Raw genomic sequence first — 27,508 nt, 5'->3', positions numbered from 1 at the left:
AACATGCAGTCCCCCATAAATGCAAAGGTTACGTCACGTTGCGATAACGCGTCCATCACAAACCTACACTTTCGTTCGGCCAGTCTTCGTCAGTAACCGACCGCACGTCGAAGCTAACGGACGCGTGTTCCATTACAACCTGAATTCACGATGGTGAGTGTTTATAAACTTTCCGAAGATATTTTTACACAACGTAAATCTACAAATGATGCCGACGTGTAAGATTTAGCGAAATCTGTTGTGTTTCTCGTTTTACGAGGTGCTCCGGTTGTTTAAGCAGTATCAGTGTTATTTAATAGTTTTAAGTGCGTTATGGGTCGCGGGAAAATTATTTCGTTATTTAAGAACAGCTGCCGATTTTAATGCTATTACATCTCCTGTGTGGATTTTTCAGAATTTCTTTCATTTCATCTAATATATTTCAATGTCCCCACAGTTGGGACACTGGCCTATCATTTAGACAATAAGGAGTATGGTATGATCCACCAGTATGATATGGACCCAACCATACGGACCCAATATGTATTAGTGAGTTTTTAACGACTGCATATGCAGCCGGGATCAACGGCTTAATGTGCCTTAAGAAGCTTGAGATACCTAATACATTTATTGGTCAACCATCTCGTGAACAATTATTGCGATAGCTCATCCACTAGTTACTATCGGAATTTGAACGCGCGAAACATTGCACCAACGATATTGATTGACATTATTTTCCCCCTAAGGAGTAAAGTTCCATTGAGTTTTTAAATTGTGAACTTGACATTTCATAGACAATCCTTGCTGGTAACACGAATACTAAAAACTTCACAACAAAGTCTGCCAAAATATTAAAACAAGCTTGACCATGAAAACAGTATATAAACCTGGTGCGATAATAATAATGAACATCCAAATACTCTACATTATAAATAAAATGCTTTGTTTACGTACTCCAGTCGCGAAATACTCTAAAGCCGTGTACGCACGGACGAATACGAACACGAACATCGATAGCGGACAATTCGTTTTACGTACGCAAATTAGCAGAACTGAAACATGGCATGATTCGGTTTTCTATTGGACCTCAATAACTATTTTGTCCATATCAATTTTTAATATAAAATATCTATTAGTTTGTTAATATCACAACACACGTCTCTAAAATTTCAATTGCTGCTGCTATAAACAATTGTTTTATGGATACAATCCTTACAGATATAAGTCATGAAGAAACGAAGTAATATGACGAAGAAAAAGGGGCTATGAACACAAATGTTTTTTGCCTAAAATGTTCTTGAAGAATGCAATTTGCAATTTTGCAGTGTGTAGCTGGCTCAAACATTGGAAATAGCTGCGCTTAAGGTTATTATGGGAGTGGATATCTGGAAGTCTAGGATTATTAGCGCATCTACTGAATTTATCGATACAACAACTGTAATCCTCGAATTCGATCATAAAGTATCGATTAAAACTAAATTACAAGCTAAGACCGAAACTATTGTCGACATCTTCGATATAATTACATGTTGTGACGTATTTTATTTTTTTAATATAATAATGAGATGAAAACATTCTGGAATTGAGCGGGAATCGAATCTGCGCCTCTTGTCTATCCGGGACAATGCTCTTGACCACTGAGCTGTCGAGACCATGCCAGTTCGGCTGAATTGATAGTATTTTGATTTGTTATTAAGTACGGAATTTGTTGGTGTTTGAAACAGAATATACATAACATCTCGCAATATGTAATAACTCGTAATAACTGTAATATTGAGTTACCCGTAATAATAAAGAATTCTTATAAATGAAGCTTTTCAAAAAATTGCTCGAATGCTATATTCTTATCTGTGGGGGCAGTTCTCTCTCTTCCATCTTTTAAATCTGTCCAAAATTAGCACGTTCAAACAAACACACACTCAACTTTATTATATTAGTATAGATTAGAATAGATAGCAACTTAATACTACATTAGATTATTACGATAAAGAGTGTGTGTGATTGTTAACGCTACTTGTTTTCTGTCTTGTTTTCGTTTAGTTTTGTACACAGAATCTTTGACCTAGTTAGAAAGAACGCATAATTATTTTTGATTCTAAGCCACAATTTTGTGCCAGAACTTTTTTATATTTATCAGAATAGTTTAGTAGTAGAATTTCATCTGGAAGCAACGGGCATAACGTTCAGATCAGCTCAGAGAGAGAGAGAGAGACAGTTCATAGGTAGAATATATAAATATCGTTACTATTACTTTAACTAAAAATAATAAAGCTTAGTTTGCATACTCTCTATGACTTAAGTTTGTATAGGATTAATATACACACATATGAAATATATGAGAGAGATAATACAATGATAACACAAATATAAATAAATAAAACTCCATGTGCACAGTTTAAAGAAAATACATAAGATTTGATAGAACTCATACTGCTAAATGACAGCCCTGCGGCATGCCATTCACGTTTGATTAATAACCGTTTGATATAAACCCTTCCATCAAGTTTCCTTCATGTACAGAATAAATTCTGTTAGCACGGATAGCTAGCATTCTATGTATATGTGACTTCAGTTACTATAATGGTTGTTCAATGTATGTTTTTATTATCATTTGCTTCTTATAAATAAATAAATAAATATATATATTAGGACAAATCACACAGATTGAGCTAGCCCTAAAGTAAGTTCGAAACATGTGTTATGGGATACTAACTCAACGATACTATATTTTATAACAAATACATATATAGATAAACATCCAAGACCCGGATCAATCAGAAAAAGATCATTTTCCATCATGACCCGACCGGGGATCGAACCCAGAACCTCTCGGTTCAGTGGCTAGAACTTTACCACTGCGCCACGGAGGTCGTCAAGTCGTCATAATGCAGATGATAAAAGCTGGGACCTAGTACAAAACATTTAATTATTTAGTTCAATGTGTTCGTGGTGTTTTCTGAAATCGCTATTATTCCCAGTTGTATTCGCGACTATGACGCCCGTAAAATAAAAAAAAATATATTTTTAATATTCCGCTGTGGTGTCTATAATCGACCAGCTGCCTGACGTCAACTCTCTTTGGTAATTTTATTGTTACCTGGTCAAGGTCTTTCAATCCCGTAGTCGATACGCACGACTTCCACGGAAAGATAAGGTTGAGTCCTGTTGTCGGGGACGGAATCACATGTAGCTGAAACAGCTTTTGAATATCAAGCGGTAGCTGCAAGCAATGATCATGTCTTAAAGTCTGCGTCAACATTTGTATAGTTACTTCATTTTTAGAACCTTAAAATAATACCAATATCAGATTTAAAGTGTACATAATAACATAAAAATAATAACAAAAAAATGACATTTTTGTCACAAGCTTTTATTGTAGTCAGAGGGATCTTGTGGCATTTAACGTCTGACAAAAAACCCATGTCCGTGCTGTAAACCGTTGAGGAGTTCTCTCGTTGGGAGAGCAGATTTTTGGTGCACCATCAGGACATGCTTATCATAATAATGCATTGTCATGGAAACTAGGGAAATTTAACTCTGTAGGACAACTGGAAGTAGTGCAATATTTGATTTCAGATAGACAATCAAAAATTGGGACATCACTTGTCCCAATTCTTGTTTGTCTGTCTGTAATCATTGTCTATAAACTAGACATTAGCTTGTAAAAAGCATTTAATGAATCCAGAGATGTTAGTTTCAATACAGAATCTGTTGAACGAATATAAAATAGTATTTGCAGCGTTACCTCGGAAAATATTATTGCCGATAGAAATAGCGTTCCAGTTTATATAAATAATGGCTTTGTGGTACACGAAACTAGGTTGACATTGATGATCATTATTGGACTCTCTTCATTATAAAAGTAAAGTAGCTATCTTTTATTTGTCCACTAGCTTATATCCGCGGCTTCGCACGCGTAAATTTTCCACGGGAACTCCATACTTCGAACTATATGTATACAAAATTTCAAAGGCATTTGAGATGACTAGGTGACTACAGCTACCTGTCGGTAGTAGATGATAAACAAGCGCATTCCATCGAAAAGGTCACACCTACAAATTGGCGATAAAAAGCGTCTATTAACGGTCACGTCTTGTCGGTTCAAATTAATATAAATGACACTTTTAACAAGATGGGTTTTAAGCTATTGAAGTCAATTATTTAATTTTGGATTTGGATTGGATCACGTTTAAAAAAAAAAACAAAAAAAAAATTGAAATTCATACCACCCAAATAAATTTTGTGCTAAAAATAAAGTTTTCAATAGTACTATGATTTAATTTGACGTCAATAAGTGATGTTGTATATCATCCTAAATTGAATAAAGAATTTTGAATTTGAAATTTGAATTTGAAAATTCGTTTTTGCAACTACAAGGTTATTATGATAAAAATCCTGCCCGGATTTTTTCATATCACATTCACGAGGAAGGCTATATCCCACATTTCGAAAATTAAGTTTTTTTGAAAATAGGTGGAAAAGGGCAGATAGGACAAGACAGAAGAAGAGATGAAGTGAAGAGAGAGGGAGTGGGGAGAGAAAGTGTGGGATATGGCTAGAGTTACAGATCGGTTAAACAATGGTGGACTGTTGTAATTATAACGTGACCGACATGCTTTACCTAACCCACGAGTGCCATAAGGGTAGGCGATAATGAGATGAGACGTGTTTGATAAGTTGATAACCGACTATAATGAACCAAGAGGTTCGGTCAGCTGTGATTGCAATGTAATTTGTTAGTTTGTGATATACAGACAGACAGTAATAAATTTCATATCCTTGGACACCTCCTTTTGTGAAGTCAAGTACTTGCACGGGAAAACTACAACATTTATAGGCGAAGTAGTAAGCATGCGCATTGCACTACTCACATACAAGGAAAACATTCGGTTGCAAATAATGTAAACTATTTTAAGGTTGACAGCCATCTTGGCAACGTTATATAGGCCTATAAAAATAACAAAGATTTCATTTTGACAACAAATCGAGAAGAAATATTGTGTATATACAAGATTGAAATGTTAAGACAATATTTGCTACGACAAATCCATTTCTAGACAAGAATATGTTTATGAAATTGTTTGTCGATAAAATGATAATATTTGTCACGTATCATGTGGTTCTATATAACCTAAAGTTTGATTACTAGAAAACATTGTAATCCAATGTATCATATCAAGAAAATTACGAAAAACGACTGGTTTTTCTTCTATTTCATTATTCTCTTTCTATTTGTGTTTGAAGGCCGGTAATAGCACACAAATTTCCAAAATACATTAGCTTTAAGATCTTTAATGTTTTTCGGACAAAACCATAATAAACCTTCCTCAAGAATAACTCTATCTATTCGTGAAAACCGTACAAGAATCCAATCAAGTAGTTTTTGTAATCGCGTTTACATAGACAGACAGACGCGTTAGGGACACATTTTTTTAATATTATGTAAGGATATATAAAACTATATATACTTTTTATTCAGGTAAGAAGTTATAATAGAATTCAGTAACGTTTTGCGAAGCACCTAGTAAAAAAATCTAAAAAAGTTGTGATGATGAAAGAAACGCATTCAGGACATGATGTTGTGAATTGATAACGATTAGTATTTTTTGGAATGGTTATTCACAGATATGGCAAGTACTTATTACGTATTCTTACATAAATCACGAATGGCAGAAGCTTGAAGAAATAAAATGCATCGGAAAAAAACTAGACACTATTTACTAGTAGTAATGAGTAATTACACAAATTTTATATTGTTTACAATACTAAATAAAAACAATAAATCAACATTTTATGATTTTCTCTGATAATTTAAATATCTATATGAACCTTTGCCCAGCAGTGGGACACAACATCCATAGGTTAGATTTAAAAAATGTGAATTTTATTTTGTTACTCAACCCAGTCAAATAGCCGCCTTTCCTGAAATTTCCCGCCTTGACCTGAAGCGATTTATGGATCATTGGGATCGAGTTCCCACAGTCTGTGTTGCACCAGAACGACCTTCCCAGCTACTCATGTTACACATTGGGATCTCGAATGTCCGACGTCTTGTGTTATTTAAACTATGACTTAGTTTCATCAGTTATCTATTTGGTGTAATTCACACCGCCAATACTGATACCAGAATCCCGCGTCGATACATACAGTTCTGTACATCTATCTCATTGGCCCTACGCAGTACTAGTGTATACTCCCTGCCTCTCGCTGTAATAGACCCTGGCTTATTACCACATTCATACTTCATACGTGTTCAACTGCTGCGTGGACCTAGTATATAACAACGCGTTCGCTTCACAATTTATGTCGGAAATTTATTTACTCTTCAGAAAAAAAAACGCAAATAATAATATTGTTTTTCAAGTGCGAGGAAATAGAGGCAAAAAGCCTAGGGAAAGATGTCTCTTGCTCAATAGCTCAGCTAATAGAGGGAGAGAGAGAAGCGCTCAGTCCAGTTATCTGTCAGGGTATAATATATACGTTCTCGTTAGTGTCAAATACAGTTAGGTAGCAAAAAGAATTTTACGTGGTATAGGTACAGTTCCAAGAACAAGTGAGTCTTATGCTAATGGCCATGAAGTCTTGTCAAACTGCTGCTGCATCAGGTTTTAAATGTTTTGCCCACGCTCGGATTTAATTTCTTCCGAGTTTGCAATCGCGAAAGCCCTTTTGTTTTGGAGCCCACGCGCTGTCCACAGAATTCAAATTGTTAAAAGGTTCATTTGGTGATTTTGCATCGGCCACCTTTGGTTTTATCAATTTCTGGCTCGCAAAAGATTTAATTTACCAAGCTCTAGTTACACCAGTCCATTGTTTAACTTCCTTCGCATAACAATGATTCTGGGATAAAAATAGAATTTTTTGTATAAGCCTTCGTTAAGAAATTGGCTAAACATAACAACAGGGAAAACTACATCAAGAAGGAGACAATAACTACATAAAAAGAAAGTTTAGAAACAGGCAGACGCGGTGGGCGGCTTTGTTTTATACCTAGTGATAGTGATTATATTTAGCTACAAAATTATCCTACCCAACTATTTCTGTTCTTAAGGCTGAGGTCAATTCGTTGAGCATTGGCAAAGTTCGGGCAACATCATTGTTTCATTTAAAGTTATTGCAAAATGGCTGCCACGACAATTTTACGGCATTCAGAGTGATCAGCTGTTCGTATTTACATCCAAGCCTGGCTTTCTACCAAAATACTGGTAAGGTCTACTGTCACGTTTACTATGAGAAATTATTACTAATTTAGAATCATATATACAACGTCTACGCTCTCCACTGATGTGAAAGTTTTTAAAGTCTTAAATTGAGGGTTTCAATGTGAAAAACCACGTCTCCATATTAGGACTTAACATCATTCCATTAAAAGCGATATAATAACTATAATTAGATTATTCAAAGCTCCATTACGATATGAGAAATGAACATTGTTGAGACGCGGTCACATGTATTAATTGAACACAACATGTAAAGGATTCAGCGGAAAAGTTTTAATCGGGTCATACGGAGAGAAGACAAGGTCCCAGGTTCGAATCCTACTCTCAGCCACATGAGTTGGTATACCAATCTGACTCATGTATAGTAGTTTTCATAGATCACCACTTGCTTCCGGTGAAGGAAAAACATCGTGGGGAAACCTGCACACTTATTGATTATTAACTTGTGTGTGAAATGGAGAAGGCAATGGCAAACCACTACATTAATAATGCCAAGAAAGTTGTTACGTGTGTTTCATTGCATGTAATGATCACGACACTCAGTCATGAGGAATACGACTATGAAGAAGATACGGAGAAAGGTCAAAAGAACTTGATAGCTGTCAAAATAGAAAATGTTAAATGGCTGTTGATGATGAACATTACTAGTAAAAAAAAAACATAGTTAGCAGCATCAAAACTCTTGTCAACGTTAGCAAAAGTGAATTCTGAAACTAGTGACTAGTTTGATGACCTCGGTGGCGCAGTGGTAAAGTGCTTGCCTCTGAAACGAGAGGTCCCGGGTTCGATCCCTGGTCGGGTCATGATGGAAAATGATCTTTTTCTGATATGCCCGGGTCTTGGATGTTTATCTATATATATATGTATTTGTTATAAAATATCATGGAGTTAGCATCCCATAACACAAGTCTCGAACTTACTTTGGGGCTAGCTCAATCTGTGTGATTTGTTCTAATATATTTATTATTTAGTAAAAACGAAATCCATGATCGGTAAACTTCAATAGCAACATATTGCGTTGGTGATAAGCTATCATATTCAATTATAGAGCTTACGTTATCTCCAAAACTAGACGCACCCGGTGGTTTATTGAATAATTTTTTTTATTGCACACTACATTTTGCCCGTGGTTTCGCCCACGTGTCCTAATCCGTACTTCAAAATACTCGTATGTCAAATTTCAAGAACATTCGTTGAGCAGATAAAGCGTGAAGAGTATACAAATAAACCAACTTACTTTCACATTTATATTATTGTTGCGTTCCCCCACATATTTATATTTATAACTTTTAATTAAAATTTGTGTCTGTATCTACATAGCTAAATTATTAATTAGGATAGTTAGGAGAAGAATTTTATTTAGGAGACGGATGTTAGTTAGGAGAAGGATGTAAGAGTTAGGATAACGGTCAATGCATCAGTGATTGGGTGAAGCTGGTGTAAATGGAGTGTGGAATTTGCTTACCATCAGACAATCCGCTGGTATGTCTACTATGCGATACAAAATTTGAGTCAAATAGTGATTTTTTGTCGTGTGGTCCCACTCTAGAATATAACCATCCTACGATGGAAGTCTCACGAGTGGGCTAAGGGACACAATAGCCTTGGCCAACAGATAGAATAAAAGCATAGCCAAGGAGGCTCCGAAATTTTAAAATGTTAAGGTTATTTTTAACGCCGACCACGGCTTTGCGGCGTTACAATAATATTTGGGAACATGCTGACATAAGAGAGGGTAGAAATAGTGAATTGCAAGTGTCAGTGTCGTGGTTATCAAGCACATTATTGCAGTCAGTCGAGTCACGCCGCAACCTTGAACCGTCAAGTGCATCTGCAGACGTGTCAGAGTTGACACGCAAATCGTTGCTGATTTACAATAAGCACGTTGTTGAAACATTATCGCGCAAGTGTTTAGAACAATGACCGATGATAAACTTGTATTAATTTTCTCAAAATTTAACAGTTGTTTAATCAAGTATTGTTATATAGTTTAATTATTTAGTTTTATATCACAAAAAAAGGTTAAAAGCGGTCCTCTTTTTCTACTAGTCAACCGGCAGAGTAATGTAGTGCTTCTATCATTTATAATAAAATAAATAAAGTATTCTATATTTATGACGAAACATATTATGAGTGTAAGTCGATGTTGATAGCATGGCTCAAAGGCAAAACTTATGACGAACTCTAGACGTTTATTAACAATTCCCCTATATAGACACACATACACACACAATAGACTATGATATTTTCTGTAATTATATATTTATAATGTTTATGTTTATGTATATAATATTGTTTATATTTATAATATCTTATATTTGTTGATTGTAAAAATTGAAGATAAATCTTGTTTACAGTTACAACTTGTTAGGTAAATATTCTTATAACTAGCTATGAAAGAGCGGAGCTTCCTGGCACAAGCACACTTTGCTTAAAAGGAAGTTTCCCACAACTTATTGAAATGTAAAATTAATGTTCACCCAATAAACATTTTTATTATTATTTTTTTTTAATGTGGTGAATGCTCTCCAGTTAATGCATCACCTAAAGACGCACCCCAATTGTCTATCGGCGGCATGAGATGGGCAAGATAAATAAAATAAGTACAAACTCTACGTTGTTGCAAATGGCCATCTAATTAAAATGTTATGTATAAATTTGAATTGTTTAAAATATAAGATTTTAAATCATAGATAAATTTAATTTGATAGAAACTAAAATAGTTAAATAATATGAATCATCAAAATTTAAACCCACCCTAGGCTTCGGGCCATTACAAACGTGAATGAAACCAAGCACCCATGAGTGATAGGGACCAACACTGTTCAAATGAGTTTCTTTCGGCATTTCTTCTCAGCAGTGGTCGTTCCGAAATGCCAGTAGTTTGTAGCTTGTGAGAAATAACTATAAATATAAAAATTTACGAGAAAAAGTGCCTGTGAAGGTCTAATTTCTACATAAATGATTTGAATTTGAATTTGAGGTGAAGAATTCAAAATAAGATCCAAACTCACAACTCACAAATATCACGCTGTCCCTGTTCAGGCTTTTACCTCTAGTGAAGCGTGCAAGGAATCAAAATCAATGCCAAATCATCGTTTATTCTTCAACTACAATGATTCAAAGAAACTGTAGATACTACATTCTCTAAATAGTCGCTGTAAATAATAGCACGACCACGCATCTTCATTAATTCTAACATCTATCCCGGCGCCTTTGCCAGAAATCTGCATAAAAATATCTCTCACAATGTGGGCATTTATCGTTTGCGATAATTGTGACCAGTTAAATTTTATTCGTTTCCTATAATAGAAGTGCAATGCAGGAATAGCAAAGTATTCGCGACATTAAAATTAATGTGGGTAGATGACGAGAGGAACAAATTGGAATAGACAGGGCAAAGCACAATATGAGCAAATGGGGGAACAAAGATATGAAAACGAATAAGACCAATGAACGCTCGTGAAAAAATCTTCAAACGTAGGATTCTATAACGATTAATTATTTGGTGGGCAAATAGTACTACTACTACTTTATAATTGTTATTTTAATCTAATTACAGTCAAGATTTTTGGATAAAATGTACCCTATGAATATTTATTTAAAATGTAATTAAGAAAATTTGGTAATTTGTATTATCAACTACCTGGTTTTGCGAGAGGCATCAATAGTAAACTTTCGATTCCACAATATTCGTAAACAAATTTTAATTTCCACAGAAAAACAAAACATCTCCATTCGAAGTCGGTAAAACACAACATTAATTCGCGGTCATTACAACAATGGGAACACAATCTAATCAATTCGCCAATGACCTTCGCGATTACGATTCGACTGCGATTATGATGACATCATTTGTTGACAAGCAAACCAATGAGGATGAGGTGGGCGCGCGCGCACGAGACCGCTGGAAGAAAACCATAGTAGGAAGTCGTTTTGGCAGTTTAGATTGACATGCTAAGAGGAAGCCTTAACGGACAGGCACGTTTATATAATTTATTCGAATATATTTTAGATATAATTTGACATTCATATACATACGTTGTCAAGGGTCATCAAATTTTACATTTGCTCGAGAATACATAGACTAAAGACTTAAACGAAAAAAGAAACAATATTCTTTTAAGTAGATCAATAAATTACCTTTAATTACCTTAATTAATTGCAAGTCGAGTAAAAAAGCGGCACGGCCGTACCATCCTTTTCTCGTATCAATATTTTGATATTAATCGTTTCGTCATATTGTGTCAACGTATACAAATTACATTGAGTCGCTATAACAATTATACCTAAAATATAGTTAAATTATAAATAAAAATGATTTATTATGTACCATTTCTCATATTTATGCTTTGAGGAAAATTGATTTACATTACATCAATCAATTGAATATACAAAGGTAGTATATTCCATAATTTCTGTAAATAGCATCTATTGAAATGACCAGTGAGATTAATGTCGAAAGGTTCTGTAATTAATATAATACAAATACTCATTTTCGATATCACTCAGAAAGACCTTCAAAAACTTGTTACGTCATTAGCAACTCACATGTACGCACACCGGTAATTTCTCCACCAATGCAAAACAAACTATAGCTATGGTAGCTATCCTAATTCCTATCTTTATATTTCATATAGTAATTTAAAGAAAATCTCTTCTCGGGCCAATCGTGAGGGATCTAAGAGGTGAGAGGCGGGTGGGTCGCTGTTTATTAAATACCAAGAAAACTATACAGACGACGGACGAGTGTAGTCAAAATTTCGATATAACATCGCGGTCCAATCCAGCTAATCTCATATAAAGTGGCTTATTTGGCCGTGCACGTGATGAGGGACAAAAGGATGTCAGCGCTCTGTCTCGTTTCTTCTAATGCATTTCTAATACGAAATGGAAGATATGACGGGGTCTATAGCTTCCTCTGCCTACGATGTCAACGTTCCATTAAATATAAAAGTCGTATAAAACGCATATTGACATTGCAACGGTAATATTGACATAAACGCTAGCTACTATTTTGAAAATATCAAAGTTGTTGGACAACTACATGACTTATTAAACTGTGTTGCTATTGTATTTGTATCGATTTAGCATGCAAATTGTACACATAATGTTAGCGATCATTAGGAAGACGTATTATTTCCTATTGACAGAGGTAATGAGCCGAGTCTTGTGCTAATGAAGTTTTGTTTGTTTCAGGCTGACGGCCCTACTATTTGCAGCAGCTGTAACGCACCTATTCAGGGGAGAGTAAGTATCATCTAATAAATACTTTAATCTTCGAAATCTACAACAGATAACTTCGGAATTTCTGGATTCTAGATATCTTACAATCTTTTTCATTATTGTTGACTACCATCCAAAGCAAACAAAGAATGAGATTCCTCTAATTCATCATCATCATATTCAGCTATGACTTGGTCAAAATTTGATACCTAGATCACTCCTTTCTCTTCGCTTTTCCACATTACCCATATACACATCCCTTTTCCCATTCTTTACAGTCTTCCTCCTTAATTAAAAATAATATTGACCTACTAATGTAAACTATTATTTTAAAGAGGTAAGCATTTGTGAGTTTGTATGTTAGAGGCGGATAATCTACGATACTACCGAACCGATTTAAAAAATTATTTCACCATAAGAAAGGTACATTATCCAATATTGCTATAGGCTATATTTCATCTCAAAATTACCAAGGGAGCGGAGCCCCGGGCAACACCTAGTTTATTATATTGTACGACACGAGACTGAAAGTGGCACTATCAACAATACAAAATATCAATATATCAAGGGGTAATTCGGAATTCAGTATGTTAATACATGGCTCTCAACATTACTTCGGTCGGCTATCGAGAAAATGAATGCATATCAGTTATCACGTCGCTATCAGCTGAAGTATGGCCACTCGAGAGACGGCTGAAATGTGAAATTTGCAGTATCTGCTTCATCCACCTATTTATTAAACTCACGTACCGTGATCCGTGGTATTAGGTTATTTATCAGTTTCTCCATTAAGTACAGTCCAAGGCGTGTCGTCACAATTGCTGCTAAGGTATTTTTTTACTTTTTGACAAATTTTAAATTATCATTGTATTTCCAAAGGAAATTATCTACATCTAGACATCTATGGAGTTGGAAAGTGACTAATTTTGTGACTAGTGTAGTACTTTTTATGGGTAGTGATTTCAATAACGGGTAGGTTGATTTTGTATCTTTGACTTTAGATTTATTATCAGGTTAGATTATCAGGAGTTTAAACAAGAAACTTCTTTATACTGACTAGGAAAAGGTCTAAAATACAAAACTCTAGACTCTAACTCTTAAATCAGATACATCAATCAAAACATGTTGCATCTTTATGCTTTTCTAGCCTATCATCTGCATTACATATGGTTTCGCACGCAAAGCTGGTCATAGGTATACAAATAGCATTTTTATGAGCCGATTGGATAAGAGAATGCGCAAAGGTGCGACCAAAAAAGAAGTATTTTTTCAAGATACAACTTATGAAACGCTTTAAAAAAGTTGTATTAGATACTAGACTTTCTGGACAAAGCGTTAAGTGTGGATCCACATTGAAGTCTAGCAAAGACAAAGAAAACTGAAGACAACGGGCTAGCGTACACAAATGAGATAGAAGATCTCCATACGGCTGGCCCATTTCATACAAAGCGATAGATTGGGCCATGTAAAATCAGGCACACGGTAAGGGACTACAGGTATTAGCATTCTGTCTTACTCTCGTCTTGTTATATATTGTAATATAAGGAAAATTAAGTGACATGATAAATGGTCGAAATAAATTATTACTCGCTGTACCCATCCTACAAACAAACCATCAGCAAACATGACTAATGATCACGATAGTTCAAGGTCGGAAGACGAACTTAGGTTAAATGTTTCACTATACTTTTTTGCTCTTAACAAATTGAGCAGTTCCGAAAGATTCTAATCGATTCCAGTATCTCATTTTCCTTTGATTAGTTATTATTTCCCTAATTAAAGGCATACTGCTCTGTACATTGAAATTGGTTCACAGAATGATGTCGTAATTAAATGAACAATATTATTTTCTATAGCATGTGGAGAGCCGCTTCAATCAATGCCTTGCTAGAGTATTCATTTTGCCCAAATTCATGCACATTGGGAAATCTAATAATTCGTTGGTCCTGGCAAAATTTTATTCCAAATTAATTTGATTACTTAAATATGTATTATATGAACTGTTGCAATCAGAATGGTCGACTTGACATAGAAAATTATATTATTATAATTTTCTATGTCAAGTCGACCATTACAACAACATTAACATTCCTTGAGTACCTTTTTTTGCACGCGATTCTGCTCAGTTCATCCATTCTCATCGTTATTTTAGAATCCAGTCATGTCTATTTTAGTGAACAAAGCACACATCGCCGATATTTTCCGAGCAATGTCAACTTTCCCGGTTCCCTTCGGGTTATTACAGTGGCACCTTGACCTTATTCAAATGTATGTTTATAAACAGTCATTCTTTCTGTATGGACTTTGCGATGATGTTTTAATTAAAGTCATCCAAATAGTTTATGATTTAATAAACTGTTTCTTGCGGCTATTCCTGTTTGTTTATAAACTTTATATAGCACAAAGTTTATATTAAAGTTTATATCTATAAATTTATATGGATTTTGTATTTTTTTACATAAGTAAGCGGTGTATGTCGTATATCTTCGCTTATAAGCCTACGGTTGTAGTTTCTAGTGTTTTTATCAAATCCATCTGCAGTTTGCTGTTTAATCACACAATGTTTCTTGGACTCTTGCATTTATTACGTATCCCGATTTCTGTCTATAATAAATTCTTGCATCCAATAATTTCACCTAATTTCGCTTGTATAAAGAGTAAAATTTTTTCCATGTCACTTCAATTTCCATTGACAATACCTTATTACGATTAGCATGACCCGATCGTACACCCAGAATTTGCTTAGACAACTCCTCAACGGTTTACTGTACGGATATGAGTTTTTTATAACCACGATAAAAGCTTGTGGCAAAAATAACATATTTGTAACTTGTTCACTTCTGTCTTTTGAATTCCATATTATCATCTTTTGCCATTAATTAAACTTTATCCACTTCCAGATCGTGACAGCCCTGAACAAGAAATGGCACCCCGAGCACTTCACGTGCAACACCTGCAGGAAGCCGATCGACGGCGCCAAGTTCCACCAGCATGAAGGCGGCGTCCACTGTGTGCCTTGCTTCGCCCAGCACCACAGCCCCCGGTGCCACGGCTGCGGGGAGCCTATCACTGACGTGAGTGTCCTTTACGTCGGAGTCAATTAGATATGCTTCAAGAGAGGTGCTTGATGATGCCACGGCTCTGGGAGCTTATCAATGACTGGTGTTTTTCCAGAGTCCTAACTAGAACTTGATATGGCCGAAGAGTATCATTAACGCGATTGTTCCCTCCTGTTACATCTTCATCAGCCCTGAACTATTGATGTTTCTGGAGACGGCCGGATGGAGACGACGGAACATTGCAATTGCCCCGAATGTTCGAATGCCAAAATTATCGTTCGTTTATAAGATGGCTCCGTTCCGTTTACTGTTCGAATACATCTTAATTTAGTGAGATAACAATCGCTTACCAAATCCAATACACATAAATCTTTAATGCGTACATAAAATCAATCGTATCTGCATACAGGGCGATCATTTTTGTCCTCCGATGCGCTTTTGCACTTCGGAATCTTACAGGGCACTGCACTAGGATATGGGGCTGCTGACTTTTTACCAAGAAGGTTTCGGAATGAATTTTTCCACATGGATCGTTAATCCATAATTCCATAAAGAGGATAAACTACATTATTATTGTAATTGAGGAAAGAAATACACGCCACCAACGCTTATCAAATAACACACAAGTGGTGTGACTAATTTGGCTTTTTACTGAAACTGTCATTAGATGACGCAATGAATTTAAAACGGGTCTTACGGTATATACGACCCACGCGGGCCAAATACTGAAATAGGAAATTGCAAGTGACAAAAAACGTAATGAGTAAGACGACGATGGAGAATTTTGTCGACACGAAACAAGTCCAATATAAAATTGCGTCATGCATCCATTTAAATTCAATATTTTTAAATGAATGCAAACATTTTTTGGTATTTCGTAAATGTTCAAAAAGGGCACCAATACCGGTAAACTGTGGCAATACCGCTCAAAACTTATGTATATCGTACCTACTCTATTTCAAACAACACAAAAAACATCGATGTGTTTACACAAGAGTGAGTATTAAGATAAAGATTCTTCTCATAAAACACTATGCAACTTGTCGAGGAACTAATCACTGAAAAAAGATCAGTAGTTCCATGATGAAACTATTATATATATATATATAATATTATATATATATTATATATATATATCTGAGCGGCTAAGAAATGATTACATATCATTCCTCAGCCGCTCAGAGCGGAGATATTCCTTCAGCATCAATCGTCCAAACATGCCACTTAACTTAAGTCCATTGTTGATTGAACTAAGCCAAATACCTCACTAATTCGACGAGCAGGAAGTGTACAAAAACAACATTATATTAACAATTAATTATGTATCTGCCCAGTCATCCGAAGACCTTAACATTGACACCACCACCATAGGCGAAGCGGTGTGAGTCATCAAGGTCGCGGAATTATAATCAGATGATTCAGTCTAAAATTTCAACTGTTTTGGCCAATGATCGCGATGTATCTCAGGTATCTTCATAAAATATGTTCTTAAAGAATACATTTTCACTACTAAGTTAAACTTATATGCTTCTTTTACTTCAAATACTTAATTTTTTCTTATTTTACAATTGAAATAAGACCTAAACTAAAAAAAACTCCTATTATTAAAAAAAGTTAAATGTATATTTCTGAGGGTTTTGATTTATATGTATATTTTTGTACAATATCACGTTCATATTATATATTTTAGCTTCCATAATGCCAAATGATAAAAGTTTCTAAATAAATCTGACACTGATTGGATATGATTTATTAATAGATAAAAAAAAGAATCCTTTAGAACCAACAGGATACTTTTATCCCGAAACATGAACGGTGCGGCGTTACGGGGCCTTATCTGTAAGAGAGAAACATCACTTGCTACCATTTGAAAAACTGAACAAATAGAGAAATATCCACTACGAGATATTGCCCGGGGCTTCGCTCCCGTGGGAATTTAGAGATGAAATATAGCCTATAGCAATCTTGGATAATTTTTGAAATCGGTTCGGTACTTTCGGAGATTACCCGCCTCAAATACACAAACTCACAAACCTCTTTATAATAATAGTATAATATAGACTCAGGCACTACGAGTTAATCGACAAATAATTGACTTTATCATGATCTTAATAACCTTCTCTTAACACATTTAAATGGGGATAGTTAGAGTGCAAATGAGAACAAGGAACTGCAAATTGCTACTTTATCTGTTAAAAGGTTCCGCGTTTTATTATTTTTTAATATAATTTTTGTATGAGCAAGCAATGAGGCAACACGGAGTATAATTTTAACATATTTATTCGCGTCGATGATAACATTCCACATGTCCAATAGGGGAGTAAACACTAAGTGCACTATGTCCACGTTTTGTAAATAAATAAAATTCATTATTTGATTTATTATATAATATATAAAAAAATAGAATAAAATATTAGGTTTGTTTTAAAGCTAGATACTCGCCGTTGCTGTTTCTAATATGACCATGTGTCTATTAATATTTCTGTTTAATATTTCAGTGCCTAGTATTCCTAAAGCATGCTACAAAAATATACCATATTTTGTAAGTCATGAAAATTAATGAAATTATAGCAAACGCGAAAATGAAAATGGGAAACATTTCGCCTAAAATTAAAATCATCTGTTCGGAAAATATGCTACAAAAATATACATATTTTATGAATTTGCAGCAGAAATGAATGGAAGAAACTCCCAAAACACTCGGCAAGGCGTCGTAAATCCATCTATGCTCTAAGCTATACATTATTCTGTGGAATTAGCACATTTGTTTCTATAATTAAGAGCCTCCTTAGACTTGTGAGTCAGAGATAATATAACAGCAGCTACCAAGTCATGTGTTCTAGCCACTATATTGTGCATATGCACTGCTAATGGTGTTTGTTTTTACATTGCATACGTGTTCTCTGTTCTAGAGCCATTTAGTATGTTAGTGGTGAGAATAATGATGTCTGTAAACATGACATTGTATATTGTCGTTATAAGATTAAATCAGATCTCCAGATCGGAGGTTCATAAAAAATCGGTGAAAATAAGACTATAATCTCAGCGAGTACCTGTATCTTAATTAAATTCAAAATATTATCTACAGGACTTGTAACAGAATTTATATATAATTTTACCTTGAATATATTAAGACTACTCTTATACAATCCTAAACATGAGAGCTATATTTTACCTGTTACATTTCGTACAAAAAATCTTTTGAAAAATAAAATCACACAATTGATTATATGGAGTAATTGCCATAGCAACCAGCCTATCTTTCCTAGAGCTCTACGATTGTCAAATGATCACGGAATACAATCACGGAGGATTTTTTATTCTACTAGCCTGTTGTTGTAACCCACTGCTGGGCAAAGGCCTACCCCCTCTTTATTCCAAAAATCTTTACTCAGTGCAAATGGAAGAATTTCTCATCAGAATTCGAACAAAAACTTTCACAGAGCCCAGGTGAGCCAATCATAACCTCTTTCCTATACATCATAAGCCGTGTGCAAACGCTTCTGTAAACGTGGGAGCTACATTTCCTACTGTAATGTTGCCTGACTCACGCTTCACGGAAACTGACCTTATAAGGCCCGCCGCCGACGAAAGTGAGGGATTCGTATGAGAATTAAGTGTCATTACAGCGTATTAATACAGGTAGGTTGTTAAACAATTTGTCTTAAACCTTTCTGATTGTAAGATGTGTCTTACAATCAGAAAGGTTGATCTTGTTGAAGTGGTGATTATGTGAAACAAATATTTAACGAAACAAACTTGTTTAAATGTAATAAATATACTCCTAGATATTTAGTATCGATAATCGAGCGTTTGTAAATTTGCCATCGATACGCAAATGGGAAGAATGAAGCAAAGATAAGTTTTGCGCCTGTGATTATACAGAGGTAAAGAAGAAAGCGAAAAATTTATATTCCTATAAAATGTTTACGGAAATTTTCTTGGAAAACAAACAAGTACGCTTGCCTAGACACCAAAAATCAGTTGCGACATATATATATATAGAACAAAGCTATAAATATAAACACAAAAACCAAACAATGCTAGAATCAAATATAAGAAACTATCTGCAAAAGAATTAAAAACACTGACAGCGGACCAGAATAAACTATACGACGGGACTTATGCTGAACAATCGTAAAAAATACATTTGCTAAAAACGTGACACGATATTAAGAGTGTTGACCGATTTTGTCTGTCTGTACGTAAATAAAAGTGGATGACAACGAAATGCCGCAAACGTTATTGTACATTTAAATGAGAATAAAAGGTATTTAAAGTGTTTAGTGATGTTAATAAACAAAGAAATAAAACTATATTCGAAAATAACATTTTTGGGTCAAGCTTTTAATGAGTGCTTTAAAGAGAAGATAAATTTATCTCACTCATTGTGAATTTGGGTCTGGACTTGTATCATTAGATCAATTTCATACTGTCTAAATTTTCAGTGCTAAATAAAAGCGAACAACTACCAAATTTTAGAAATCGTCTAGTTTGTCATATGTGTTTTACAATATAACACTTTGAATAACACAATTTTAGTATCGATACGGTTGAACTAAAGTTGTTGCTATAAAAACCGATAAAGTACATTAACACAATGTTAATAACCTTAATGGACTTGTATGAGAGGTGTCATTTTATGTCAATCAAATATTTATTGCGCTGATAGTAGTTTGTTGTTAAATAATTTGTATTAAAATAATCATTTTACACAACAACACGAATAGGTCTATGAATGACCTAACTTGCTCACATGATAATGTTAACATAGTCAATATTTAATTTTGTCCACAATGGATTATGTCCACCATTTCAAAAACAATACTTGGGGCCTGTTTACCCGCTTGCTGATAAAGTATCTAACAAATCGAGTTAAACATTCTGTTTAACAAGTGTTGGATATAGCCAACTGGCCAAGTGAACCACATTTATATCGAAGATTAATTTATCTGTCAGATTGCAATATGATATGTATCAGAAAGAAGAGAAACATTATATATAAAAAAACGGTATTTTGAACAAAATTCAATAATGCCGTACTTAATTAGCTAAAATAATGGAAATTTCTCATGAGAATTTTATCAGGTGCTTAAAAAAGTAATTAAACGGGAGCAACAGAGTCATAGTTCTCACAATTCGAAAGCCAAACAACCGCATACATACCTATAATATTGTCGTTAAAAAGAGAAATATGCTCATTAAAATAAAACACAAGGGTTCCCCATGTATAGTGCCATACAGGCGCCATTGTCTTGCTCGCGATGACATCATGCTCTGAAAAACCTCCCGTTGCGACTCATCCTGACTCGTGGTTAGATTGTAGTTCTATTTGGAGATTAAAATAAAACTATTTGTGAACTTAAACATAAGAGTTTTTACTTATTAGTGCGAATGAGTACTTAATTTTATCATTTCTTCGTAAATCACTTTGTATTTATATGTATAGTGACATGGAGCCTAGCGGGATCAATTTTTTGCCTCTGTAGGCGTCTATATTTCAAATTTCAACTAAATCATTAAAGCCATTTTCGAAAAAGCGAGTATTATCGTACTTATCCTATTTTGATGAGATTTTCGCTGGAAAAACCAAATATATGACGAGCTATCAGTGATCACTCGAGCGCCAATCGAGATGAGATAAGGTCGAAAGAACTAGATTAGTAAACGTTAATCTAACTGTTATTTTCTCTTTCCAGCGAGTGATCCAGGCTCTGGGCGTGTCCTGGCACGCACACCACTTCGTGTGCGGCGGCTGCAAGGCTGAACTGGGCGGTGGTGGCTTCATGGAACAGGTGCTAACCATTTACACATAACCGCAGGTCACAAACTAGGAATCGCGCCACATAGTCATGAGCAAATACGGACTAACAAAACTGTTTGATTATTTCAAAGTCCTGTATTCGCATAGGTATGCCGTATGCCTGACGTTAACCCTCTTTGAGAATGCCATTAACGTCTATCAGCTCCCAAGGCTGTCGCTTATTCGCCTCATACGATATCCACGAAGGGATGAGGAACAAGATATTTGCGTTCTTTCCAATTTTTTCTCGTATATTTCAAATACTTTTATGAGCGGAATGAAAGATTTGTCAGGGTCTATAGTCATCTTTGTTTACGGTTCAACAAGCAGTTGGTCATCACATTAAAACCCAGTTTCTCGTTGCCTCCAGGCCGGCAGACCATACTGCTCGGCGTGCTACGCGGACAAGTTCGCGGCGCGCTGTGCCGGGTGCCACTCGCCCATCGTGGACAAGGCCATCATCGCGCTGGACGCCAAGTGGCACCGCGATTGCTTCACTTGCAACGTTAGTATACCACTCTTGTCTTCCTTGTCTCTCTGTTCTTGTCTTGTCTGTTGTTATGTACTTACATGTTATATTACTGATAAAAAATTATACATAAATTTATATTTAAAAAATGGTAAGCCCTTCTGGCATAATAGGGACCAACAATGTTTGAATGAGTTTCTTTCGGCATTTCTTCTCAGCAGTGGTCGTTCCGAAATGCTAGTAGTTTGTAGCTTTGGTAAACATCATTTAATTTAGATTATGACGTGAAAAAGTGCCTGTGAAGGCCTAATTTCTGAATGATTTGATTTTGATTTTTGATTCTCATCTACACGTGTACCCGTTTGCATTGGGGAATATGACGCCACGACGCACGAGGTCAACTTTACAAATAAGCCTTACTATTATAAAATTTATGTAGTTCGTTTCATAAAAACCCGCTTCACAATCGACAATGCGTAGTTTTAGAGATATAGATATATAGATCGGGAATTGACTTTGAAGCACGGAAGAAAAAGAGAGAGGTCTTTTCCCAACGGTGGGACGCAACAACCACAGCCTAGATACAAAAAATAAACACTATATATAAATATATTTTTTATTATTTTTATATAATTTAAAAAAAATAGTAAAATTCTTTTAATTTATTTTTTCCCTTTTAGTTGCACTTTAAGGCACCACCTCTCTTGGTCAATCTCTGTTTGGTCTAATGGTTGACTGGTAGAGAATTCCATATGGCGTTAAGTCCACCTTTTGTACAAATATTCTTTTATTTTGTAATTTTGTGCAATAAAGTTCTTAAATTTAATTAATATACATATATATAAGCATCACTTCAAACCATCCTGTTTCCATTACAGAAATGCAGAAATCCAGTGACGGATTCCACATTCTCCGTCATGGACAACAAGCCCCTCTGCGCAAAATGCGCTTAAACCTTGCGACTTGCTAAAATTACTATAGTCACACATCTTAATACTTACTTATTTGTTTTTGAAGAGGCCCAATTTGCTATTGAAATTCACGGATTGTCCTCATTGAGACAAAGCGGCGAAATTTATAAAGTAAAACTATGATTAATATCCAGTCCATAGGTTGCGGTGATCGCTTATCATCAAGCAACATGCGTGCTTATTTGACCACTGACATTTGTTGACAATGCAAGCAAAATATGTTGCTGCATAAAAAGACATGATAAGATTGTGTAATAAGAGTTGTAGGAAAAACAGAGTTTATATAGCTGTGTCCTGTATATGTAGGATACTTATCTATACATGTGATATATTCGCGACGCATCGCACCATTTTGTTCCAATAAGAACAACCCGTAAGATTACTATAGTCACACACTTATTCATACAGATCGCGCCAAACTTCTAGTTCGCTCTGAAGTCGAGGCGAGTCGCGTCGCAGTAGCTCAAAATCGACTGTACACCTGCGCGAAGTAACTTCAGAGCGTACTAGAAGTTTGGCGCGATCTGTACTTATTTATATGTATATAGAAGATATAGACCCAGTCTACCAATAATTAAAACAAATAATACTGATGATGAAAGAATAAGAATTAAATTATTATCTTTGATAATTGAACAATGGTACAATGAAAAGCAAAAGCGAACGCTTTTATTTTTAAAATTAAATTAAAAACAAAGTGCCATTTGAGGGTTTTAGCTATTTTTTTTTCCCACCAAAATGTGTTAGTGGAACGTGAGGACAGCCAACTGTCATTTCAATTTGACAACTAAAATGATATGTCACGTGACTGTCAAATCTAACTAATAACAACACAGTAGGTATTGGTAGTCTACGTGCTGAAATCTGTACCGCTGTTTGAAAACAAACTAGCATTTTTTTTTATTTTTGCCAAAAATGCAAACTATTTGGAAATTATATTATCGCTTTACGTGTTGAGATTCTTGCTTTTTTATTATAGGATCTATACATACATGTTATGAAGTACAGTCATTATGTTACGAGTTTAAATAGACTGAGGTCTTGAATGGTAAGGCTCCAGTGTCCTGTCTAAGTTTAAATTGTGATAATATAAGTATATGTATACAGGGCTTCATAGAAATTGTTATTAAGCAACGATGTATCGAAGTTTTAAGACATTTTTTCAAATTACTTTCTCTGAAGTACGTAATATATTTTCTTTGTTGTGCGTTTAGATAAAGTTATCACTTAAGTATCGCGCAATGATTTTGTTTAAGTGGATCATCTTAAAAAAATAAATTATATTTGGATATAGAAGCTGTTTCATTTTACGTAGGGATACGTAATGGTTATGTGTATGTGACCTTTGCCCAGCAGTGGGACAATAACAGTTAGCAAAAAAAAAGGTTATGTAAGGTTATGTAGCCTGGCCCTACTGGAGAACGTCTTTATGGATGACATGCGTGTCAATGTTCTGACAACCAGGGATGCCGACAAACTGAGTCTGAGAGAGAATCGAGACTCTCTCATCTGATAGTCATGTCTGTTCGTTTCTCATCCGTTGAGCGTCTGAGCCCAGAGTCCGCTTTCCTACGTTTCCTTCACTTCATACGGTCGTCGGCATCCCTAGTTGTCAGACCACTGGCACTATACCTTTTGAATAATGAGTAACTCCTACCTTCCTCGCCCTGGCCAGCTCGCACCTCTTCTCAGCGGTGATCATCTCCCCCCGGCGCGCGGCGCCCCCCGCGCCCCCCACCGCCCCCGCGCGCTCCTCCTGGCGAGAGCTCTCCCCGCGGGAGGCCTCGCCCACAGTTCGTGCTATCTCGCTCGCGGACTTTGGCGTTTCGGTCACTCTGACGATAAAGTTATTTGCTATTAGTTGAGCAATAGAATAAGTCGAGCACGTAAAAATATTTTTATCGTTATGGTAACCATATTTGTATGCGTGAGATAAAACGTTCAAATCAGTTTGTTTTTCCTTTGTAGCTAAAGATTCGAGGGGAAAAACATAGGCTACATTCGACCCCCAAAGGCCTGCAATGAGGGGTGAAAGTTTGGATGAAAAAGATAAAAGATACTTTTTACTGCGGGCAAGAGCTAGTCAATATAATGATCCACATCGAAAAGCGAAAGACTTTCTGTCTGTCACCCTTTCACAGCTAAATCGCTTGAAGAAAATAGCAATTAATTAATGACGAATAATGATGTCAAAGATAGGCTACCACTGCGAGCAGAGCAAAAGTTAAAAACAAATAAATCATAATTAGTTGTTTCAACCACTCTCAATAGCTAAAGACCCGAGTGCAAACACAGGGTACTTTCAACCCCCAACGGCCTATAATGAGGGTTGAAAGTTTTGGTGAAAAACACAAATAAGTACTTTATGCGGCGGGTAATCCACACTAATCCATATTAATATTATAAATGCGTCTGTCAGTTTGTATGTTCAATTTTCACGGGTAAACCCCTAAACCAATTTTGATGAAATTCGGTATGCATGTAACTAAAGACCACCGTTCAAACATAGGCTACTTTTTTCGAAAATCAACCCCTAAATGTCTATAATGGAGGGGTGAAAGGTGTATGAAAATCATAAAACGAGGGCGAAGCTGGGAGCAATAGTTAAAAATAAAATACTTAGGCGTATCAACGACCCTGGGTGTATCAAGAACGCTGGCAGCATCGGTCGCGCGCGGCGTGACGTCGGCCGAGCGCGCAGACGAGCGCGACGGCGCGCTCGCGTACATCGAGCGCGGCGTCTCCGTCATCATCTGATCATTACAATACGCGATCAATACGCTGCTTGTTCGTGTATAACATTTTTTGTATTAGCCGGTGGTGTCCCACTGCTAGGCAAAGACCTCCTATTTATTTTATCATCCATCTTTGTTCATTGTGAAACTCCTCCAGTTTTTGTCCGTCGCATCTAAATCGTTCGACCAACTTATTCTGGGGCGACCTCTTTTTCGTCGCCAGACAGCATGGACCCATTCTGTGTCTGTTCTAGCCTACCTTTCCTTCTGCATCCCGCAAATGTAAATAAATAATAAATATATACGGACAAAATACACAGATCGAGCTAGCACCAAAGTTCGAGACTTGTGTTATGGGATACTAACTCAACGATACTATATTTTATACATACATATATAGATAAACATCTAAGATCCAGGCCAATCAGAAAAAGATCATTTTCCATTATGACCCGACCGGGGATCGACCCAGGACCTCTCGGTTCAGAGGCGAGCACTTTACCACTGTGCCACCGAGGTCGTCACATATGCGGCCAACCCCAGTCCCACCAATTTCCCCACAATTCCATAATTCCAGTTTTTGTACTTGACTTCTATAGGTATAGCATAAAATGATTATGCATTCACAATAATTAAACACGATTGATCAATTTTATTTATTAAATTAATAACATTTTGTAATGTCCAAATTGCTTTTTGATCCCAATATTGTGACGTCACTTGTGCCCACTCTCATATAAAGCCAAATATGATTTTTTTGTATCTAAGTGCCTGATTGGACTTGAAGGCAACTGCCCTATTCTATTTCAAATAATTTATGGTGCCATGTACTCGCACACTAGCGCCTCCAACATGTTTTTATAAATTTACTAGCTTCGCCTCGGCGATTCGCTCCCGTGGGAATTTCGGAATAAAAGGTACCCTATGTGTTATTCCAGGTTATACTCCATACCGTATACCAAATTTCATAACAATCCGTCCAGTAGATTTCATAAACTTTCGCATTTATAATATTAGTAAAATTTTGATTATTTTGCTGAAAATAATATAAATAGAAATAAATATGACGGTGTCGCTAGTGTACGGAGGGGTACATCCTAATACTAACTTGAATACAGCCGATGGTCAACAATAGCATTCCCAAAAACATTCAGACGTCAAGCAGGCGGTCGGTCAAGCGATGTGAGAGACATTCAAAGTTGAAAGGACATACCTCGCATTGTTTGACTGGCACTGGCAAAGGCACTTTTCTCTGCGTATCAATCCGCTTGTCACTCATCATAATCGGTCTAACGATCGCGCTCGTCTCGGGTATCACGTTGGAGATGCTCGTCAGCGCCGCTTTCATACTGCCCTCTAACAAATAAAATTATATTCTTTATTACAATATTGTTATACATCTATTTATGAACTGGGTGTCAATTCTGTTAACTTAATGTCACCTGAAATCTACCAGCGGAATTGTAAGAAAAACTATATACGAAATACATATATGGAGTGTTGTGTTGTCGGGATGTTGAACAAATTGGAATCTAGTGGAATAGTTTATAAGGTTAACAACATTGAGCTATAGCTGTGTCTGTTCTGCTATTAGTTTTTAATGTCAAAACAGCTTTTTCAAATGCAATAAAAACTACTATTGAGTAGAATTGCCGCCTTTTTTAGGTAGGTACGTTTGTTTATCAAAGTGAACGAAGGAAAACATTGTAGCATTATGGAATAGTATATTCAACACAGCAAACAATGTATGAAATAGACAAGTACAAGTTGTTATTGAAGAGCGGGATTTACTAACACAAGTTTATTTAAATAAAAGGAGATCCTGGTCACAATTATGTTTATGTAAACACTAAGGTACACAAATAAACACAAATTTGAAGTGAATATCTCATAAAATATTAATTTTAAATGTCCGTGTTGTGGTTTGTTTGTGTGACTATATTAAAACAGTATGTGTAACATGTATGATAAATGTTTTGTGCAATTACACTTAGCTACTGCCATTCCTCCCGCCGCTGTCGGAAATATTTTCCTAAATACTTCTGC

The 27,508-nt window shown here is 35.7% G+C and overlaps 2 protein-coding genes across 6 annotated transcripts in view; one reads left to right on the top strand and one right to left on the bottom strand.

Annotated features, from left to right (window-relative positions):
* Nucleotides 1-27,508, bottom strand: part of LOC128674698 (uncharacterized) — a 57,866-nt gene that overhangs the window by 12,200 nt on the left and 18,158 nt on the right. For 4 of the 5 annotated variants that reach the window (XM_053753516.2, XM_053753517.2, XM_053753513.2 and 1 more), the window contains exons 16-18: nt 26,676-26,818; nt 25,347-25,480; nt 24,385-24,562 (exon numbers count right to left, since the gene is read on the bottom strand). In XM_053753516.2, the coding sequence (XP_053609491.1) occupies nt 24,385-24,562; nt 25,347-25,480; nt 26,676-26,818 (455 nt within the window). Of the gene's footprint in view, nt 1-24,384; nt 24,566-25,346; nt 25,481-26,675; nt 26,819-27,508 lie in introns of all 5 variants that reach the window. The other variant, XM_053753518.2, reaches the window with a different exon arrangement.
* LOC128674705 (uncharacterized protein) lies at nt 54-24,020 on the top strand. The gene is made up of 6 exons (XM_053753532.1): nt 54-153; nt 12,399-12,449; nt 15,326-15,499; nt 21,184-21,279; nt 21,658-21,792; nt 22,635-24,020. Exons 1-6 carry the CDS (start codon nt 151-153, stop codon nt 22,707-22,709), a joined length of 534 nt encoding a protein of 177 aa, XP_053609507.1. The 5' UTR covers nt 54-150; the 3' UTR covers nt 22,710-24,020.

This window comes from Plodia interpunctella, chromosome 13 (assembly GCF_027563975.2).
Source record: "Plodia interpunctella isolate USDA-ARS_2022_Savannah chromosome 13, ilPloInte3.2, whole genome shotgun sequence".
Lineage (NCBI taxonomy): Eukaryota > Metazoa > Arthropoda > Insecta > Lepidoptera > Pyralidae > Plodia > Plodia interpunctella.
The sequence above is the reverse complement of the archived record's forward strand: the minus strand, read 5'-3'. Positions and strand labels throughout refer to the sequence as shown.